We start from the raw sequence: 19,227 nt of genomic DNA on the forward strand, positions 1-19,227 counted from the left end.
TTTGGTGGCAGCCATAAAAGATGGGGGGCTAGATGTGTGAACAAGTTCTTTCCAGGGTGATACTGGTGACTTGGTTTTATTGTTGGAGGGAACTGGAGGAAGAAGGCGAGAGAAGTGCCCACCAGTGCTTTCAGGCTCTGGGGAGGATCACACTCAGCACCTTGATGTGTGCTAATTAAAAGCCAGACCCCTCAGGCAGCAGCTTATAAAGTATGTAGTCAAACCCCTTCTAGGGAAAGACTGGGAGATGGGCATTCTTTCCTGTTTTCTCTGCTCTGAGCCCTGGGGGGATAGCCATGGCAAGTGCTTGCACATCTAAGAACTATTTTTTTGTTTGCTATGGTCCTTTGGGACTCATGAATATAAGCCCTATTGGCTTTCAGAGCTAGGTGTTTTGGGAGCCCATTCCTCAGATGGGAGCCTTAAAAGTTGGTATGCTAGATGTGTGGTCCAAACCCTTCACTCTTCAGGGAGAAGTTGGGAGTTAGGAGTCCCTCCCAATTGTATGACACTGTGCCAAAGGTGGAGTTTATGGCGAAAGTACATCTTAGCTTTTCCTACACATTTAAAATTAGTATTTTCTCATTTGCTCAATGTGTAGGAGTCACTGAGCTAGTTTCTGGATTTCTCTGAGGGAATTGCTCCATGTATACCTGTAAATTTGGTACATCCATGGGAGGAGGGAAATTCAAGAGCCTCCTATGTCACCATCTTGGTCTGAAGTCTTAAAAATATTGATAAACTCTTTTTTCTGTCACAATTTATGAGTTCTCTAGCTAAGAGATAGATATTATTTCCATCTTACAGGTGATGATAATGAGTCTCAAAAGAAGTTTGAGAAGTCCAATGTCATGCAGCGAGAATGCATTAGATCCAAGGTTTGAACTTGAATTTACGTTACCAAAGGTCATTCTTTTTTCTTTCACATCACATAACTAAATTGCAACACATTTTTCTGACTACTCTGCAGACTTCAGATCAAATTACCATTATATTCACTTCTAGATCATGGCACACTTTTAGACCAGTTAATTGCAATTCAACAAATATTTCAAAATTTGTATGAATTCATTAATATTATTAATTCATTTTTTTTATAGTGAATGTATAGAAGTGTTCTGAGTATTTTGTAAATTTTACCTTTTTTAATGAACTTGAAATATGACTTTTCTTGTGAAATAAACATATACAAAATCATTTTAAAAATCTATCATTCATATTGTTTTTTAACAGTAACTCATGCTTTGGCCTGTAGTATTTATGAAGAGAAAAAAGGCATCTTCTTTTCCACACACTGAACACATAAGTTTTATTGTCATCATTATCTTACAAACCTATAGTGCTTCACCATGATTATTGTGTCATATTTACTGAAGTGAATATGTACATTTTTAATTTGAAGGAAAATACGAGAGAGAAAACTTGAGCACTGCTCAAGTCTTTACTCTGTTGTATAATTTTAGACAGCACAATAACCCAAAAGATGTGACTAACCAATGACTAGTGTTGTTATTAGTGGACTGCTATTTCAGACTACCCATAGTTCAAGGCATCTAAGATTTTCTAAATATTAGAGTTCTTCTGCCATTCCTATGAACAAATTATGTCAAACAGAATGTTGGAGTTTTCTATGGCCATAGAGGAGTGCAGAAAATAAACGCTTCTTCTACAATATCAGTTAATGGGCTGTTCTGTTGCCTACCAGATAACATATTTTGCACATTCACCTATATTCTCAAATTACCTATTTGATTTTATGTATAGAAACATTTTAGAGAAGCAGATTGGTTTTAATATTTACATTGTAAAGGCTTTCACCAGATGTGCAGAAAATCACAGTAGGTTGTGGATTGTGGCTCCATGCATGATTGACCTGCCCAGAAAGAAATGTTATCCAGTTGCAAAAGCCTTTTCCAACTATGTGAAAGGAAATTATGGATTTCGCTGGATCTCTTTGAGCACATCCATTCAAAGGTGATTTTATCTCCATGCTCTCGTAATCTCTGTACTTGGCCCACTATATTCTTCCAAAGGATTTCCAATGAAGATGGAGTAATTTTTCCTATGGTCTCTTTCTTTAAGAGATGACTGTGTTTCAGAACAGATTCAAGTCAGTTGTATGGAGTTACATGGTTTTCTTAATTTATCTGAGTTTACTGAAAAGCAAAATGGATGTGTTTTGTACCTTCCTTCATCTGTATGCTCTTTCAACTAAGACATGTGTGGTCACTTTATTATATGAGCTATTCCTAGAGATCAAATAGACTGTTTTCATAGAGCAATAAGTGACATTACGAGGATGTCACTCAATTTAAAGTTTGTAAGACCTATGCCTTTTCTTTACACTTTTAGAAAGACCAGACTTGAGATAGAGGAAGGGATAAAAGTATCATTGGCTAATCTCAAACATGCCCAAGTGGGCGTATAGATGCTAAAAATTCCAGCAAATGATAACTGAAATGATTATTTTTAGTTATATTGACTAATCAACTTGAATTATCTGGATGTCTTATAGTGAATTTGATTTAGTTATTATAATACTCTAAATACCACCTTGTCCCTTTTCGTTACCTATCTTCAATTGCATAAGTACAATCTAAAATTAAAGGAAAAGAGGTTTATATAGTCTATATATTTTTATATTTCTTTCCATTGAGATTTCTTAGGCATATAAACAACAGTATAGATTTCCCACAAGATACTTTAAGAGTAACAGATGGATTTGGTATATTGAATTTTGAAAGGTAAATTTTGGTGTGTCAGGTCTATCAGTATACAGAGGAACAAAGCTAAGAGAAAGAAGGATTTTTTAAAATGAAAAATGGAAGAAAAATACTGTGTATTGTATATTATAATTCATTTGAAAAAAGGAAATGAAAATGTAATGCTTGAAACAACTTAAGAAACAAAGAGTTCTTCTCACTTTCATTGACGATATAATTTATAATCCAAGGCCTGGTTTTCTGTATTTTTTTTCCAGTTCAAAGGTCACCATGACTAACAGCGTGACTACATTGACATTTTAAATTTCATTCCTTTAGAAAAAGTAGTATATAAGGCATATTGCATGTACCTCACTATTTTAAAAAGTGCATACATGTAGCGTTCATTGTAGTTTTACATGGTAAGTAAGCTCTAGGTAAGAAAATAAAAAAGACATCTTTCAGATACTAATTGTTGCAATTTCAAGTCCCAGTTCCCTCCAAACTCCCTTTTCAAGTGATTAATAGAGCAATTATAACTTATTATCTGGGATTTCACTTTTACAAAGAAAATGTAGTAAAGCTTGAGCTTAAAACATTGGCAGAACCTACTTTGGCTTCTCAACACTGAACATGCAATTGAACTCAAATTAGGAAGGTCGAGAAGGGCCTTTTTGAGGGCCTCTGCACTTTGTCAGATGTATTTATTCATGTGCAGAGGATTAGAATTCATAAACATTTTGCCAGTTTTTTTAATGCTATTTCTTTTCCTTGTTGTTCTTGGCCAGGCCATGTCAATACAGCAAAATGCAGCTTCATATGGCTTATTATCAGCAGAATAATATGTATTACATAACCCAAAGGATTTGTAAAATCAGCAGGAACTCTTGGCTTTGCATCTCAGTGTTGATACATAGATGGGTACCAAAAACCTTGATTTTTTAGAAATTAAGTTATCTGAGTGTTTCACCCAAAATAGGCATTTCTTCTTTTTAAATATTTTCTTATCATGAAAGTAATCTAGTTAGCAAAACATCTCTTAACTATTCTTTTAAGAAATATGCACAGGGTCAGTCAAAATAATATACTATTGGATTAAAACTAATTTGAGCATGGTACAGGAAATTCCTTGAGGCAACTGATTTTGAAGACATACCAGAAGTCTATTTTTTTCTTTTTCTTGGCGAAGTTCAGAACTTAGATTTATCACTCCAATCAGTGTATGATGAATATTTTTGAACTTTTTCAATGAAGCACTAGAAACAACAGCTTGGAGTTTACAAGAAATTGAAGTGACTATCTAAATGAGAAGAATCACATTGCTTGGAATGTCATCAGAGGTATGTAGGTGAATAGTCACATCGTTTTTAGAATTAGTAACAGAAACATTTGTGAAGTTCTCAGAGAAACTGATTTTGGTAATCTGCATTTGTGCTGGCTGGCAATGTCACAGTTGCTTTACAACCAAATTTGCCTACTGATATGCAAATCCAATTAGTGGCCCCCTGGGTTGCTTCCTCTGAAAGAAATTTTCCCAAGAGATGAGAAAAGATTAAGCAGTTGGCATTCCTATGGAATCTAAAACAAAAACATTGAAAAACTTCAGACAGGTAAAAGAAAGGAGAGGACACGTAATAGTAACAGCCTTGGGTAGTGAGTTGAGAACATGGCCATTAAAAGACCACCTGTCAAAACAGAATAAATGACAGTTTTAAGCTTGTTAGAGGGAAAAAAAAACAAATTGCCTTAGACATGGAAGCTGTTGAGATGATGCTACACCCTCTGGTACTAAAGGTTCAGCGCTTACATTTGAGTCTATAGCATTTTTTTTTTCCTCTCTCTCTCCATCCCATCCTTCTTTGCTTTCTTTTTCTTCCTGCCTTCCTCTCTCCCTGTCTCACTCTTTCCTTTCTCCATTTCTTTGTAATAACTGCTGTCTCCTGTTGAGTAGGCTCAGCTGCTTTCATTTGACTTGGATTTCAGCAGCAGTGGCTACACTTAGTGATTGTGTATGTTGATAATCTTTCCAAGATGACTTTTTGCTCTAAAGCTGCTGAACAAGTCTCTTGAATTGACTCTAGTAAGTGTTGACAACCACCCCTGAGGTGAACTCTTGAGATGTTGTTGTCCAAGTTGCTCATCAGGGGTTTGTTTGCATTAGATTTTGAATGGAGCAGTAGTTTTTCCATCTTTTTCATCCTTCAGATTATGTATGGCTGACTGCACTAGGGAATTGGTGTGAATCTGGGAAAGCTTACAAACTGCTAAATAGTTGCAATTCATGAGTAGAGAAAGGGAGAACTGAATACAGAGAAAATGTATGATAATCCAGAATAATGTTTTTCCATGGTCTTCTCTTAGACTTTGAAACCTATACATACTCTGAAAGAGAATATATGGATAATCTAAAGAGAGTAAAAATGTTGAAGATATTTTCCATTGTAGATATGGCCTATGATACTGCATCTCTTATATTCAACAAGGCTTATGGCTTATGAGAAACAGAACCAAAGTGATTGTGGATTTTTTGTTTTTCTGTTTTAGCAAAAGCCAAATGAAGTAGAAGTTATCTGGATAATTCAAAACCCCAACATGCAAATCTTCTGTACTGTTTGTCTTTAGGCTCTTCAGAAAGTGTTAAAAGGAATGCAGGCTGGGAACATAGACATTTCATGGAGTTCTGGTGACCAATAAAAGAAAGAAAGCATCTCTTTTTCGTGGGGGAGCAAACATGTTATGACATTCATTTATCTGTCCATTCATTCAATAGTCTTTTATTGGACATCTATTTTGTGCCCAAAAGTTCTAATACAAATAAAAGTAAAAGAAATATAAACAAAGTATTTCAGGAATGTAATGTAAGACCCTTTGTTTTCAACTATAAGGATGGAGGAATATTTTTTGCATGTGTGTATGTATGAGGAAGATCGGCCCTTGAGCTAAATCCAATGCCAATCTTCTTTTCTCTGGCTTGATGAGGGATGTGTAGGTCCATGCTCAGGATCCGAACCTGGGAACCCCCAGGCCACCGATGCGAAGTGTGTGAACTTAACCACTATGCCGCTGGGCTGGCCCCCAGGATGGAGGAATATTTTAATAGAGGAAGTTAACATTTAACCTTGGTCTTGAAAAAATGAGACTTTGACAAGCTAAATCAAAGGAAAGGATTTATCTCTTATAGTGGAAATACATAGGTAAGGACATTAAGACTCCTTGGAATCGTGGATGGCTCTGTTTTGGGTTTATTTTGTTTTGGGTAGTGGAGAGGCTACTTTGAGTGGAATAAAAGTAAATAATGAGGCTGGATAAGTGGAATCAAATATCATAAGGAATTAGAATTTCTGTGGAAAATATAGAAGGCTTGAATAAATGAGTTTCATGCTTTGGGGTAAAATAACAACAAAACAATGTATGAGTTTTGAAGAAAGCAGAATCTCACACAAGAAAACAGGAGTTTATTAAGGAAATAATCATTTGGAACAGTTTTCTTCAGATTATCAATAAACAAAATAATTTCTCAACGATATGTTGGAGCTGGCTCTTAATGGCTTGTGAGAGCTAATTGTGTGTATCTCTACTCAAATCTGAGTCCAGTGACTTCACGTTGGTAGCTTCAAATAGGCCATGGTGGGAGTATTTACACCACAGAAATCAGCAAATTCTACAAAGTACAGCTCTTTCTTGGACAGTCAGCTGTTAAACATTTACCAGCACACCACTGCTACATGATGTGAAACAGGTCCTCTTAGCAAAAGAATCAACATTTGGAAAAGAGTATAGTACAAATCTCTTTACTAAACAAAAAATTAAGGAAAAACAGTATAAAAACACGCAAATTAGCAGATTAAAGAAGAGAAAATAAAAAAGCAAATGAGGGTAAGAAAACCAAGGATCAAAGACAATGAAAGAGGGGCCAGCTCGGTGGTATAGTGGTTAAGTACCCGTCCTCCGCTTCGGCAGCCTGGGGTTCGCAGGTTCAGATCCCGGGTGCTCACCGACGCACTGCTTGTCAAGCCATGCTGTGGCGGCGTCGCATATAAAGTAGAGGAGGATGAGCACGGATGTTAGCCCAGGACCAATCTTCCTCAGCAAAAGGAGGAGGATCAGCATCAGATGTTAGCTCAGGGCCAATCTTCCTTACAAAAAGAGAGAAAAAAAAAAGAAAATGAAACATAAAGATTTACCAAGTATAACCATCAAATTTAAACTTATTTGCAAAACAGGGACAAGGAAACAAGATTTTTGGCATATAAGATGAACCAAACCTTCTTTATAACAATTGATGCCTAAACTGTAGACGTTATGTTAGGAAACTACACATAAAGCACTGAGCAATCTTCCCTTCAATGTTGTTGAAACTTCAGTTTAACATGCTCCCACATTTCAGTATATCTAGTATTTCCCTAACTCAACTGTGTGGTTTGAAATGTTTTCTCCTTATAGTGCATATCTACAATCTTACCTTAATGCTTAAATAAAAGTATTGATAGTCTGAATTATCCAACTAATAACATTCATTATCCTCTTTCCAATAGACCACTATGCTTCCTTCTTTTTACCTTTAAGTTCATTTTTAATTATTTAGCTAGTTATTGCTATAGGTGTTTATATATGCCATATGCCATTACATCCAAACTTTCCATAGTTAAGTGTCACCGAAACTATGGGATACTATTTGGATATGATAGTGGTTAGAGGCACTTCCTCATAGTCTTCCTCCTTTCATTCATTGGCTAATATATTGTGTAACCTAAATTTCTCCAAGCCATGGTAGCTTTGGATAAAACTCGATTAATAGAACAATAACCACAGTAATAATCTCAGAGTGTAGCCCACTTGTCCCTCCTATTTTACTCAAGGAATTCCTTCAGTATCTCACGCGAGCTGAATGGCCATGATTATACCCTTTGCCTCTTGGTCCTCCTGATACTCTCATAAGACTTGTTAGGTTGATATCACTCTTCTTGGCCAGAGAGGTTTCTTTATTGCTGTGTGATGTCACCCTTCATCATCCACGTGTATAGAATGCAGGCAGACTCAGTCTGAATAATCTCAATAGTCTGTCAGTGTAGTAACTTGATTATCAATAGCATCTACCCTGATTTACTTTTTTTTTTTTCCAATCTATTTGGTCAAGGATTTTATGACTTCAAATGAATATAAGGGATTATTTTTAGAATGACTCATGAATCACAATATGGATAAAATTATAACCAGATTTACTTAAGCAATCAAATTAAACATATACAACTAATTGCAGACATCTCTAAGACAATTATTTAAATGAAAGTTGAGTTTTAACCACCAATCTCTCCTCACTAGGGAATTGATAATAGTTCACCACCATGGAGGGTCAGGTGTATATGGCAGTCTGCTTCCCTTATCCTCTTGGTCTTGATCATTATATTCTTTCAAAGTTCCACAATATCTTTGATCCTGACAGCTAAACTCTTTCTGCATTTTTTCTGAGTGGCTTTTCATGTTGAATGGGGACTTTCAGTTCTCTTTGTAAGTGAATTTGTGGCCTGTATCTAAGAATATAACTTGTTCTTGCTTCAAAACCTATAATCTCACTTTTTTTTCTTAGATGCATCATAATATAGTAGGAAAAAACGTGAACTCAAGAACCAAACTTAGTTTCCCTATTCCCTTTTGTCAGAAAACATACTCTCTTTTTAAATTGTTTTTAATTGTAAAATATGATATTCATATAGAAAACTGCACAAGACATGAATGTACAACTCAATGAAATATCACAAGTAGAGCACATATATAACTATCAACCAGGTCAAGAAATAGAATGTCAGCACCTCAATAACCCCCATATTCCTTTTCCCAATCAATATTCCTTTTCTCTTTTCTGAAAGTAAACAATTTTCTGGTTTCTAGCATAAGATTTTAATTTACCTGTTTTTGAACTTTTTATACATGAAATCATACAATATATATTCTTTTGTATCTAAATTCCTTTGTTCAGCATTATGTTTGTGAGATTCATCCATGTTGTTGCACCTAGCTATAGTTCATAAAGAATTTCTAAGAAAATGCTGCGATTTATTTATCTATTCTCCTTTTAATGAATATGGGGAATTTTTCCAGTTTTGGGGCCATTATGTACAATGCTGTGATGGACATTTTATATACGTTTCTTGGTACATTTGTACATACATTTCTGTTGAGTATATATCTAAAAGTGGTATTGCTAGATCCTGGGATATACATGCATTTAATCTTTGTAGATAATACCAAACTGTTTTCCATAGTGGTTGTCGCAATTCATACTCCTACCAGCAGCATATGACAGTTTCCATTGTTCCATATCCTTCCAACACTTGGTATTGTCAGTCTTTTAAAATTTTAGACATTCTATTAGGTGTGTAGTAGTGTATCATCATGGTTTTGATCTGTCAGAATACTTATGAAGTAAAGCAGCTCTTCATTTATTTATTGATTATTTGTATATGCCATTTTTTGAAGTACCTGTTCAAGTCTTTTGTCTGCTTTCAGATGGTTTGTTATTTTTCTTCCTGATTAGAGTAGTTCCTTATTGATTATACTGTTGGTTTCATGTTTTGAAATATCTTGTCTATCTTTTCACCCTCTTAATCATATCCTTTGATAAATAAAAGTAATTTTTAATGTAATACAACTTCTCGATCATTTCCTTTGTGATTAATTCTTTTTGTATTCTGTGTAAGTATTCTTTCTGTATACCCAAGTCATGAAAATATTCTCCTTATTTTTCCCTTAAAGCTTTATTTTTGACTTCAACATTTAGATGCACAGTTTGTCAGGAATTAAATATGTATATGGCATGAAGTAGAAGTCAAGTGTTTTTTTTAAACGTGGATATACCATTGATTCAGTAGCATTTATTGAAAAGACCATCTATTCCTTATGGCTCAGCAGTGCTATCTTTGTCCGTATATACATGGAGATTCTATTCTGTTTCACGGGGTTCTTTGTCTATAATTGTGACATTATCAGACTGTCTTAACTACTGTAGTTTTATAAGAAATCTTGATATCTGGTAGAACAAATCTTCCAGTTTGTTTTTCTTCAAGATAGTCTTGGCTAAATTTGTCCCCTCTGTGTTTTCATATAAAATTTTAGAATCAGCTTGTGCAGTTCCACAAAACACATATGAATGGATTTAGTTTACCAATAAAAGCAAATATTATCACATTGTAATAAAAAATGCTGTTTAAAGGGACACTTTCTATAATATAATGATAAAGAAAGGTTGAATATAAAAAATGAAAGAGAATTAAACTACAGAAACTAACTGAAGGAAAGCTCATTGGCTATATTAATATTAGATAAAGTGGACTTTAAGACAAAAAAGGAACTAGAGATTAAGAGAGTTGCTTCATAGTGGTAAAATATTCTATTAACTGAGGAGATAAAATAATTCAAAATTTATGTATCTAAAACACAATTTCAAAACATATCAGACAAAAATTGAAACAAATGAAAAAACAGTCAAAACTACAAACAGTGACAAAATTTAACACATCTCCCTCAATAACTGATAAAGAAGACAATAAAAAGAGAGGTATGTAGAATATTTACACACCTTAATATACTTGCTGTAATTGAAATATATAATAGGCCACACCCAATAACTGCAGAATATCATTCTTTTCAAAGACACTTGTAATATTTTTAAAAATAGACCATATTTGGGGACACAAACCAAGTTTCAATAAATTTCAACTAATTGAATTCATACAGAGTATCATCTGTGAAAATAAGCTAGAATCAATATTACATAACACAAACAAATGGAAAGACATCCCATATTCATGGATTAGAAGATTTAATATTGTTAAAATGTCCATACTACCCAAAGTGATAAACAAGTTCAATGCGATCTTTATCAAAATCCCAATGACATTTTTTACAGAAATAGAAAAAACAATTCTAAAATTTAAATGGAACAACAAATAAACAAATCAACCTTGAGAAAGAAGAAGGCATCACACTTTCTGATTTCAAATATGTTACAAAGCTACAGTAATCAAAACAGTATAGTAGTGCCATAATGACAGATGTATAGCCAAGGGAACAGAATAGAAAGCACAAAAATGAATCCACACATAAATGTTCAACTGATCTTCAACAAAGGTGCCAAGAATACATAATGGAGAAAGGATAGTTTCTTGAACAAATGGGGTTGGGAAACTGGATATCCACTTGTAAAAGAATGAAACTGGACCCTTATCTTACACTGTACACAAAAATAAACTCAAAATGGATTAAAGACTTGAACATAAGACCCCAAACTGTAAAACTCCCAAAAGAAAACAGAGAAAAAGTTCATGACATTGATTTTGGCAATGATTTCATGAATATGACACCAAAAGCACTGTCAACAAAACCAAAAATAAACAAGTGGGACTGTATCAAACTAAAAAGCTTCTGTACAGCAAAGGAAACAATCAACACAGTGAAAAGACAATCTATGGATTGGAAGAAAATATTTGCAAACCATACATCTGATAAGGTGTTCATCTCCAAAATATATAAAGAACTCTTAACAGCTCAGTAGTAAAAAGTACAAATAACCTGATTAAAAAATGGGCTAAGGACTTGAATAGACATTTCTCCAAAGAAGGCATGGAAATGGCCAATAGGTGTATGCAAAAATGCTTAACATCACCAATCATCAGGGAAATGCAAATCAAAACCACAATGAGATGTCATCTTGCATCTGTCAGGGTGACTACTATCAAAAAAAAAACAAAGACAACAAGTGTTGGCAAGGATGTGGAGAAATGGGAACCCTTACAATGTGTGGTGTTTACAACCCTTACAGTGTTGGTGGGAATGCAAAATGGCGCAACTGCTATAAAAAACAGTATAGAGGGCCCTCAAAAAATTAAATATAGAGCTATCATATGATCTAGCAATCTCACTTTTGGGTATTTATCCCAAGGAATCAAAATCAGGATCTCGAAGAGATATTAGCACTCTTACGATCCTGGCAGCACTATTCACTATAGCCAAGATGTGGACACAAGCTAAACGTCCATTGATAGAAGAATGGATAAAATGTGGTATATGGTATATCCATACAATGGAATACTATTCCGCCTTAAAAAAGGAAACAAAAGCTGCGATATGCAACAACATGGATGAACCTTGAAGACATTATGCTAAGTGAAATAATCTAGTTGCAGAAAGACAAATACTGAATGATTCCACTTATATGAGGTATCTAAATAATCAAGTTCATAGAATCAAAGAGTGGAATAGTGATTGGAGGTTGTAGGCCTGGGGGGAGGAGGAAATGGAGAGTTACTAACCAATGGATATAAAGTTTTAGTCAAGCAAGGTGAATAAGCTACAGAGATCTGCTCTACAACATTGTACCTATAGTCAACAATAATGTATTGTACACTTAAAAATTTAAGTGGTTAGATCTCATGTTAAGTGTTCTTAATACAATAAAATTAAATTAAAATAAAGAGAAATACCAATGATATAAAATAAAATAATGAAGTATAAAAACAAAATTAAAAAAATAAGGTAGTTGTATAATTTGAAATAGATAATTGGCAAATTGCATATACCTGGAGATTTAAAAATACAATCTCTCATGTGTCAAAGAAATCACAATGAAAATTAGAAAATATTTAGAGCTGATGAATATGAAAATATGAAATATCAAAACTTGTGGAATGTGTATAAAGCTGGATTTAGAGAAAAATATAAAGCTTTAAATGTATATAGTAGAATAGAAGAAAGCTTAAAGTTAAAGATAGAAGCATACAATTCACGAAATTAGAAAATCAAACCAACAAATTAAACATGAAGTAAGCAAATGTTGATTTTTATGTCTCAGAAGTACAGAGTGTGTTTAAAATTCTTACTCAAGAGCTTCTCTAAGGATACCCTTGGCTATTTGCATAAATGCATCTTAGCCAACTAAAATGATTTTTGATGATTTAAATGATCTGATTCTAAAGAATCTGAAAATCACTTATTCACAACATAATAATGGCCACAATTTTTGTGGTGTTTTAAAATAGCTGTAGTACTTAGAAATTACATGGTACGTGCAATTTAACAAACAACTGAATTGTATCAATACAGTATTGCAACTTTCTGTAAAAGATGTAGAAAGATATATTTCCCTGTCACTGAGTCTGAAAATTTATATAAAAAATTGCTGTAATGGCTGCAATTAAGCTTTAGATTAAATAAAGCTAGATCACAGCTTCATGTGTCAAGAGGTTGTATTAAAATTATCTAGTGTATCTTATAACTGCATGATAATTATTATTACTTGATGAAATTGCTCAAGAAAGATTGCATGAGGGGTATGTGATATTTCCTACATCTGCATCTGCTTTATCTTACTATAACTTTTGCAGACAAAAGTTCTCTGGTTTGCATAAATTACTTCCTTATTTATCTTTTAATAACTCTTACTAATGTTGATTAGCCTCAATAGCCAATGTTTTTGCTACATCTTATCAGCCAAACTAAATACATAACAGCTTTACTGCATATTCTTATTTTTTGATCCAAATTTATAAAAGAAATGACTATTTATTTAATATTATTTCATTACAGTTAGTTATTAGATTACTAATAATGACCAATACTCATAAATATTTATTAAATAGATGCTTCAATCAGATGTTTTTAGTGCTTATAATTGTGAATGATTAAATCAATAAACTCTCTAGAAAAGACAACTCAATTCTGTGGTGCCTCTATACAAGATTTTAATTTTATGAAAACAGACTGTAAATGCTGCTTGCCTTCTTGCCAACTGAAAGTTTTACCCATTGCCTTCTCTGCAGAGCTACCCGAAAAAGAATAAAGAACCTATACTGAGAGCTTTCTGAATTCAGCTCTGTGTGTGTGTATACTCTCAAAATGAAACAAATTGGGGCAATTAACCGAAGGTTAAATCCTCTAAATGACAGTCACCTAAAACACGCAGGGAAATGGTTTGGGAGGCTTAAATTATCAATGTAATTGCCGTAATTCTCTAGGTTGCCTTTAAAAGTAGACGCAACTTTATCGTATCTAACTGATGATTCCAAATTGAAGGTTTAGCATTGTTTGTATTTTTACTCTCAACACCCTGAATCTTGTTTACTTTCTACATAACCCAGGTCTTAAAAATAGCCCACAGACCTCAATGGGAGTGAGTTCCAGAAGTGAGTTTTTTACGTTAATGATCTGCTTGTAGTTTTCTTTCTAGTAGCCAGCACCTTTCAATTTGTCAGCATTTTTAACCTAAAGTCATAGGAAAGCTTTTTGAAGAACTAAATACGCTAATATCACATTTTACTTTTGTTCTTAAATATTTAACATAGAGTGATGTTTCAAAACATTTATTAGTAAAATCTACCTGCTTTCTATTAAAACATTTTTCTGAGCTCTGAGACAGAAGTGAAAGGAAAGATTATTTATGAGCAAGGTAGCTCAACCTGTCTAATTCCTGAGTAAGAGTTTTCCAAGTAACCTTCTATTTATGATTCACTAGTTTCTCTGAGTTAAGAGGGTGTTACTAGGATAACATATTCTTGAAGATACTATCACAAATACCAGATTTAAAAAAATGATTTTAAGAAATTTTAAGAGTTTAAGATTGCAGAACCTTTCATTGACATTTTTTTTTTTTTTCCCTTCCTCTCGCCAAACTGCATTGCAAATAAACCTTTTGATGTTTTAAAGGTTTTTCTTTGGCAGCTAAGAAAAACACTCTGGAAAGTTATATTTAGTGAATTTACCCATGTATAAATATCCCTGAGCTAGTCTGTTATCCTATGGCATCTGGAAGAAAGGTGCTATTGTTTTAGAGTCCATGATTGAAGTATAGAATAATCAATTCAGAGAGACCCTGGGGGAAAGATTCACTCACATATGCTGTGGAAACTTGGAATCCCTGAGTTTTTTAGTTTTTTTCTACAGATGAAGAGACATAGATGAGTTCATGCTTTGGTACAATGTCTAGTGACATCGGTTCCCATTCATGTCCTACTATATATAGTTTGCCTGTCAGTTTATATTTGAGACCACAAATTATAAATTTTCTAAGAAAACTCCTTTTTTGTTAATCCTTTTGTTACTATTACTTTCCTTGCTTTCTGGGTCACCATAGCTGGACAGCTATTTTGTTTGCAAGTGTTCTGGCTATGCAGTTTCTGCCTGCTACACCAAGCTACTCACCAATGTATTCCCAGGGACGCATCATCAGATTTAGTTCTGCCCAAACTCTCCATAAATTCTTTAAAGCTCCTCTTCATTTCTTGTAAAGCAATGTTTGTGGAGATTCTCCATGAAAAATCGGTGTAATTCCAGAAGATCATGATAGATTTGCAAGACAGGAATTTGTCCTGTGCTTCCACATGGACATCTGCGTAGTTATGAAGACAGTGGAATTTAAGGGAAAATGTATAGTTATGTTACCTTTGGTTTTATTTAAACATTTTCTCTACCAAGTAGTAGATAGCAATTGAATAAGAGCAGCTGTGTCTCATGGCCTTCTACTGTGAAGTGTCCAAAAGTGTAAGGTGGTTAGATGTAAAAACACTGCAAAAGTATGGATAATAGACTGCTCACCTTCCGTCTGCTGCAACTTCCCTGAGGTTTCATTTGCAGCGCCCAGCTGCATATACAGACATAATGGAATTTGTTTTGTGAGGAACCTCCAAAAATTACACAAATAACTCAGATTTTTAATGAATAATACACAGACATGCACCTGCTTCAGAGACTACATAGATTAGTCTTGTGACCAATAGAAAAGCCCCTTGAAATTCAATTACATGGCTGCAAAACAGAAAATAAAACTGGCTACACTTATAGGACTGATATCAGGAAGATGTTAACTAGTTCTTAGAGCAAGCCTTTTTTTTTTTTACATTGTTTCAGTTTGCTTTGCTTCTGTCAGACTTAACTATCAAGTCATAATATTCTGCTTATATTATTATCTACTATTCTTGCAGCTGGAGCCACTTGCAGAAGATCTTCTCCACCAAACCCCGAATATGAATGCCGTTATTTCTTTACAGAAGATCATTGAAATTCAAAGTATGTCTTTAAAGTTTTTTTTTATTTCTAATCAGGTACAACTAATTAAACTTATATTGAGAATTAGAGCACACATTTTTCTCAAATATGATAAACATATTTAGTCATTATAATTTGCACATATTATGTATTCATACCTGAATGTATTATTGCCTTGCTCTTAATGTGACAGTCTTATCTTAGATTGATAACATAACTCAGAGACTCTAGATTTAGAATCTTGTTTTTCTCATATTTTCCAAGTACTTGGATTTTTTCCCATTACTACCACTAAGCATCTACCCACAACAATGAAATTAACGTAGAAATTGTGATTATATTGTCCAGTCTTAACTAAGGGTAAGTTATCTTCTAATGATGTTGGAATTCAGCAATCATTTACTGGTTTTAAGTTTGTCAAGAGAGGAAAAAGTTAATGAGAAAGCCATTTGATTGAAAAATCCAACTAAACAAAGTAGGGACAGTCAGAGACATTTTTACCATCCAGTTCCCTTCACTTGCTGTTACTTTGTCAAGAGTTATTCTTTTTAGATGATAACATGCACACACATACAGTTCCCTGGTGGTCTAGTGGCTAGATGATAACATGCACAGACACACACACACACCCCCACACATTGAAATCTAGCACAAATTAACTTGCAAGTTAGCATGAAGGGGAAAACCAAATGGCAAATTTAAGTGTGAAGGAGGATCAGGAAAACCCTTGGCTTTGCTACTGTTCTGTAGAAGCATTTTTTAAACACCACTGGAGAAGCCACCTTCCAGCTCTCTCTCTGAGCCCTTGTCTTTGCTTGCTCAGTAGTAATTTGGAGATACGGATGTGAATGGGGTTCTATATTATCCATTCATCTGGTGCTGTGACTATTTACATATCATGCCATACAGAAACTCATTGTAATCCCTCACTTTACTTAATTTCACCCATGCCTGGATTGAGGGCTGTAGGTACCCAATAAATATTTATTGACTATGAATAAATTATGAAATTCAAAGATTTTCAGAGAACAGAAAAATAAACATTCCAATACTGCAAACCAAAGCCTCTGATATAAAGCTAAGATAAAGGAACTGACAGAGATGAAGGGAAGGCTGGAGAAAATTTCATAATCTTGAGTACAAAATTCTGTCATTATACTAACTTTGTCTCATTTCCATCGAGGGTAGATTAAGAGGCTCTATTATATGTTATTCCAGATCTCTGGGAAAGGAATCTAGAAGTGATCTTTGACAGCCTTCTCAAATTCATCCACATCCAATCTAATGCCCTCTTTAGGTCATCAATAGTATAAAAATATCTAGTTTTTATACATATTATTCTCTTTTATTCTGAGCATTCTTTTGCCATTACACACACAGATTATTAAAAGTTATTGTTCCTATGTATATTCTGATCATATCACTTTCAATAAGCATTCTGAGTACTTATTACGTGTTGATGCATGATGACTTAATCAGTTATCAAGGCACAGAGATTATGAAGAGGAATAAGGCAGAGTTTCTGGCATCAAGGAGTTTATAGTCCAGTGAGTGAGAGACGCTGAAATAGGTCATTCCAATACAGGATCTCAAGGTGCACTGAGATCCTGGAGAAGGAGTAGTCCCTTTCTTAAGTCCCTTTCTGCTGGGATGAGAGGTACTAGGGAATAAGGAACGTCCAAGGAAGGTTCAAGGAAGGCTTCTTGGCAATGATAGCACCTGAGCTCCATCTTAAGGACTGAACAGGGTTTTGGCCAGATGAAGAAAGAGTGACTATTTTGAAGGGAATAACAGAGCAAAGGACTCAATTTTCACATAGGTGTGAAAAATCATAGTTTGTGTATATGTTCAGAAACTGTACTGTTGCCTTTTATATCAGGTCTAATTTCCTAGTAACAACTTTCTGCTGCATGATATTTTTCCTTTCACCACTAACACTTTCAAGTGACTTGGGCAGTCTGCTCTAGCCAAACAAACCTGTTTGACTCTTTGAAAGGATTCACTCTACCATCATAACTTGCTGTATGAGCATTCTGCCAGTGTGGATTGTGAATCGCTGTCTTCTGCTCCAAGATACATTTCATACCACCCAACACTGACCACTTCCCCCATTTAAAAATCCATTTCCTCCTAAGCTCCTGTTGAAGAGTCTACCCCATGCTTGTTAAATCCAACACTTCTATAAACTCTCAGCACTAACATGTGAATTTTAGTTAGTGTTTGTTTTTTATTTTATTTTTTTATTATTTGAGTTTTTTGTGTATTTTACAGTCTGTTTGTCACGGTTCTTTAATTAGATGATAATCATCAGGAGGACAGGAATCATATCTTGTCACCCCTTCATGTACCTACAGGAAGGATTGGCAGCAAGGAAGAGGTTTAAAGTGTGTGGGAACCTGGGAATTGAGAGTAGGCAGATTTGAGTAGGAAGGATTTGAATAACTCTTCAAGGCCCTAGGGAACCAAAGCTTGCATCAAAGGGAGCTTCTGGAAAAGAACTCCTCCTTCTGAGTCATGGATATATGGTGTCACCGGTACTGCTAGCTACTCAGCAACCATACCTTCCTCACTTGTACTCAGAAGAAGCCTGGTTTTACTCATGAATCCTACTCACGGGAAAATGAACTTATGCCCAGCTCCAGGGGAGCTGTTCTTAGAGTAAGGCTTAACTAGTCAATCCACTTAAGAGTGATTGGTTAAGGAATGGGTACATGACCCAATTCTGGCCAATGAGAATCAGGGCTGCCTTCACGGATATTCAACATGTGCAGTGACATAGGCCCCACGCTTAGAAGGGCCCTATGCGTGGTTTAATGCTCTTACTGTTGCTGCTTTGAAATTTTTACTAAGTTTTGAACAAGAGGCCCACATTTTCATTTTGCACCGGCCTCTGAATATTATGTAGCCAGTCCTGATGAAAATCAAGGTGCTTGGGGCCAGCCCCATGACATAGCGGTTAAGTGTGTGTGCTTCGCTGCTGGCGGCCTGGGTTCAGATCACAGGCGCGCACTGACACACTGCTTGTCAGGCCATGCTGTGGTGGCGTCCCACATAAAGTGGAGGAAGATGGGCACGGATGTTAGCTCAGGGCCAGTCTTCCTCAGCAAAAAAAGAGGAGGATTGGCATGGATGTTAGCTAAGGGCTGATCTTCCTCACAAAAAAAGAAAAGAAAAGAAAAGAAAATCAAGGTGCTGGTGATACGAAAAAATATTTACCAAGAAGACTGATAGTAGCATCACCACTAGGAGAACTCATGTTGTGGTTGAGAAGGAACTGAATGGTGGGTTGAGATTGTAAATGGAAAGAAAAACACAAGATAAGAGTGATCTCTCACCATTTGGGACATGGGGTGAAAATCACTACCAAGTGGCTCAGCACTGTGGCTTTGACCACTGTGTGGTACATTTTTATGTGGTTCTTGAGTTGTGTGTTTTTGGAGCTGCTCTTCCTGACTAAAGAAACAGAAAGGGACTGTGTAAGGGCCATAAA

The 19,227-nt window shown here is 34.9% G+C and overlaps 1 protein-coding gene across 1 annotated transcript in view; it reads left to right on the forward strand.

Annotated features, from left to right (window-relative positions):
• HDAC9 (histone deacetylase 9) overlaps positions 1-19,227 on the forward strand; it is an 809,523-nt gene that overhangs the window by 747,927 nt on the left and 42,369 nt on the right. Inside the window, exon 24 of the mRNA XM_058526733.1 lies at positions 15,674-15,758. Coding sequence (XP_058382716.1) covers positions 15,674-15,758 — 85 coding nt within the window. The remainder of the gene's footprint in view (positions 1-15,673; positions 15,759-19,227) is intronic.

Source organism: Diceros bicornis, chromosome 3 (assembly GCF_020826845.1).
Source record: "Diceros bicornis minor isolate mBicDic1 chromosome 3, mDicBic1.mat.cur, whole genome shotgun sequence".
NCBI lineage: Eukaryota > Metazoa > Chordata > Mammalia > Perissodactyla > Rhinocerotidae > Diceros > Diceros bicornis.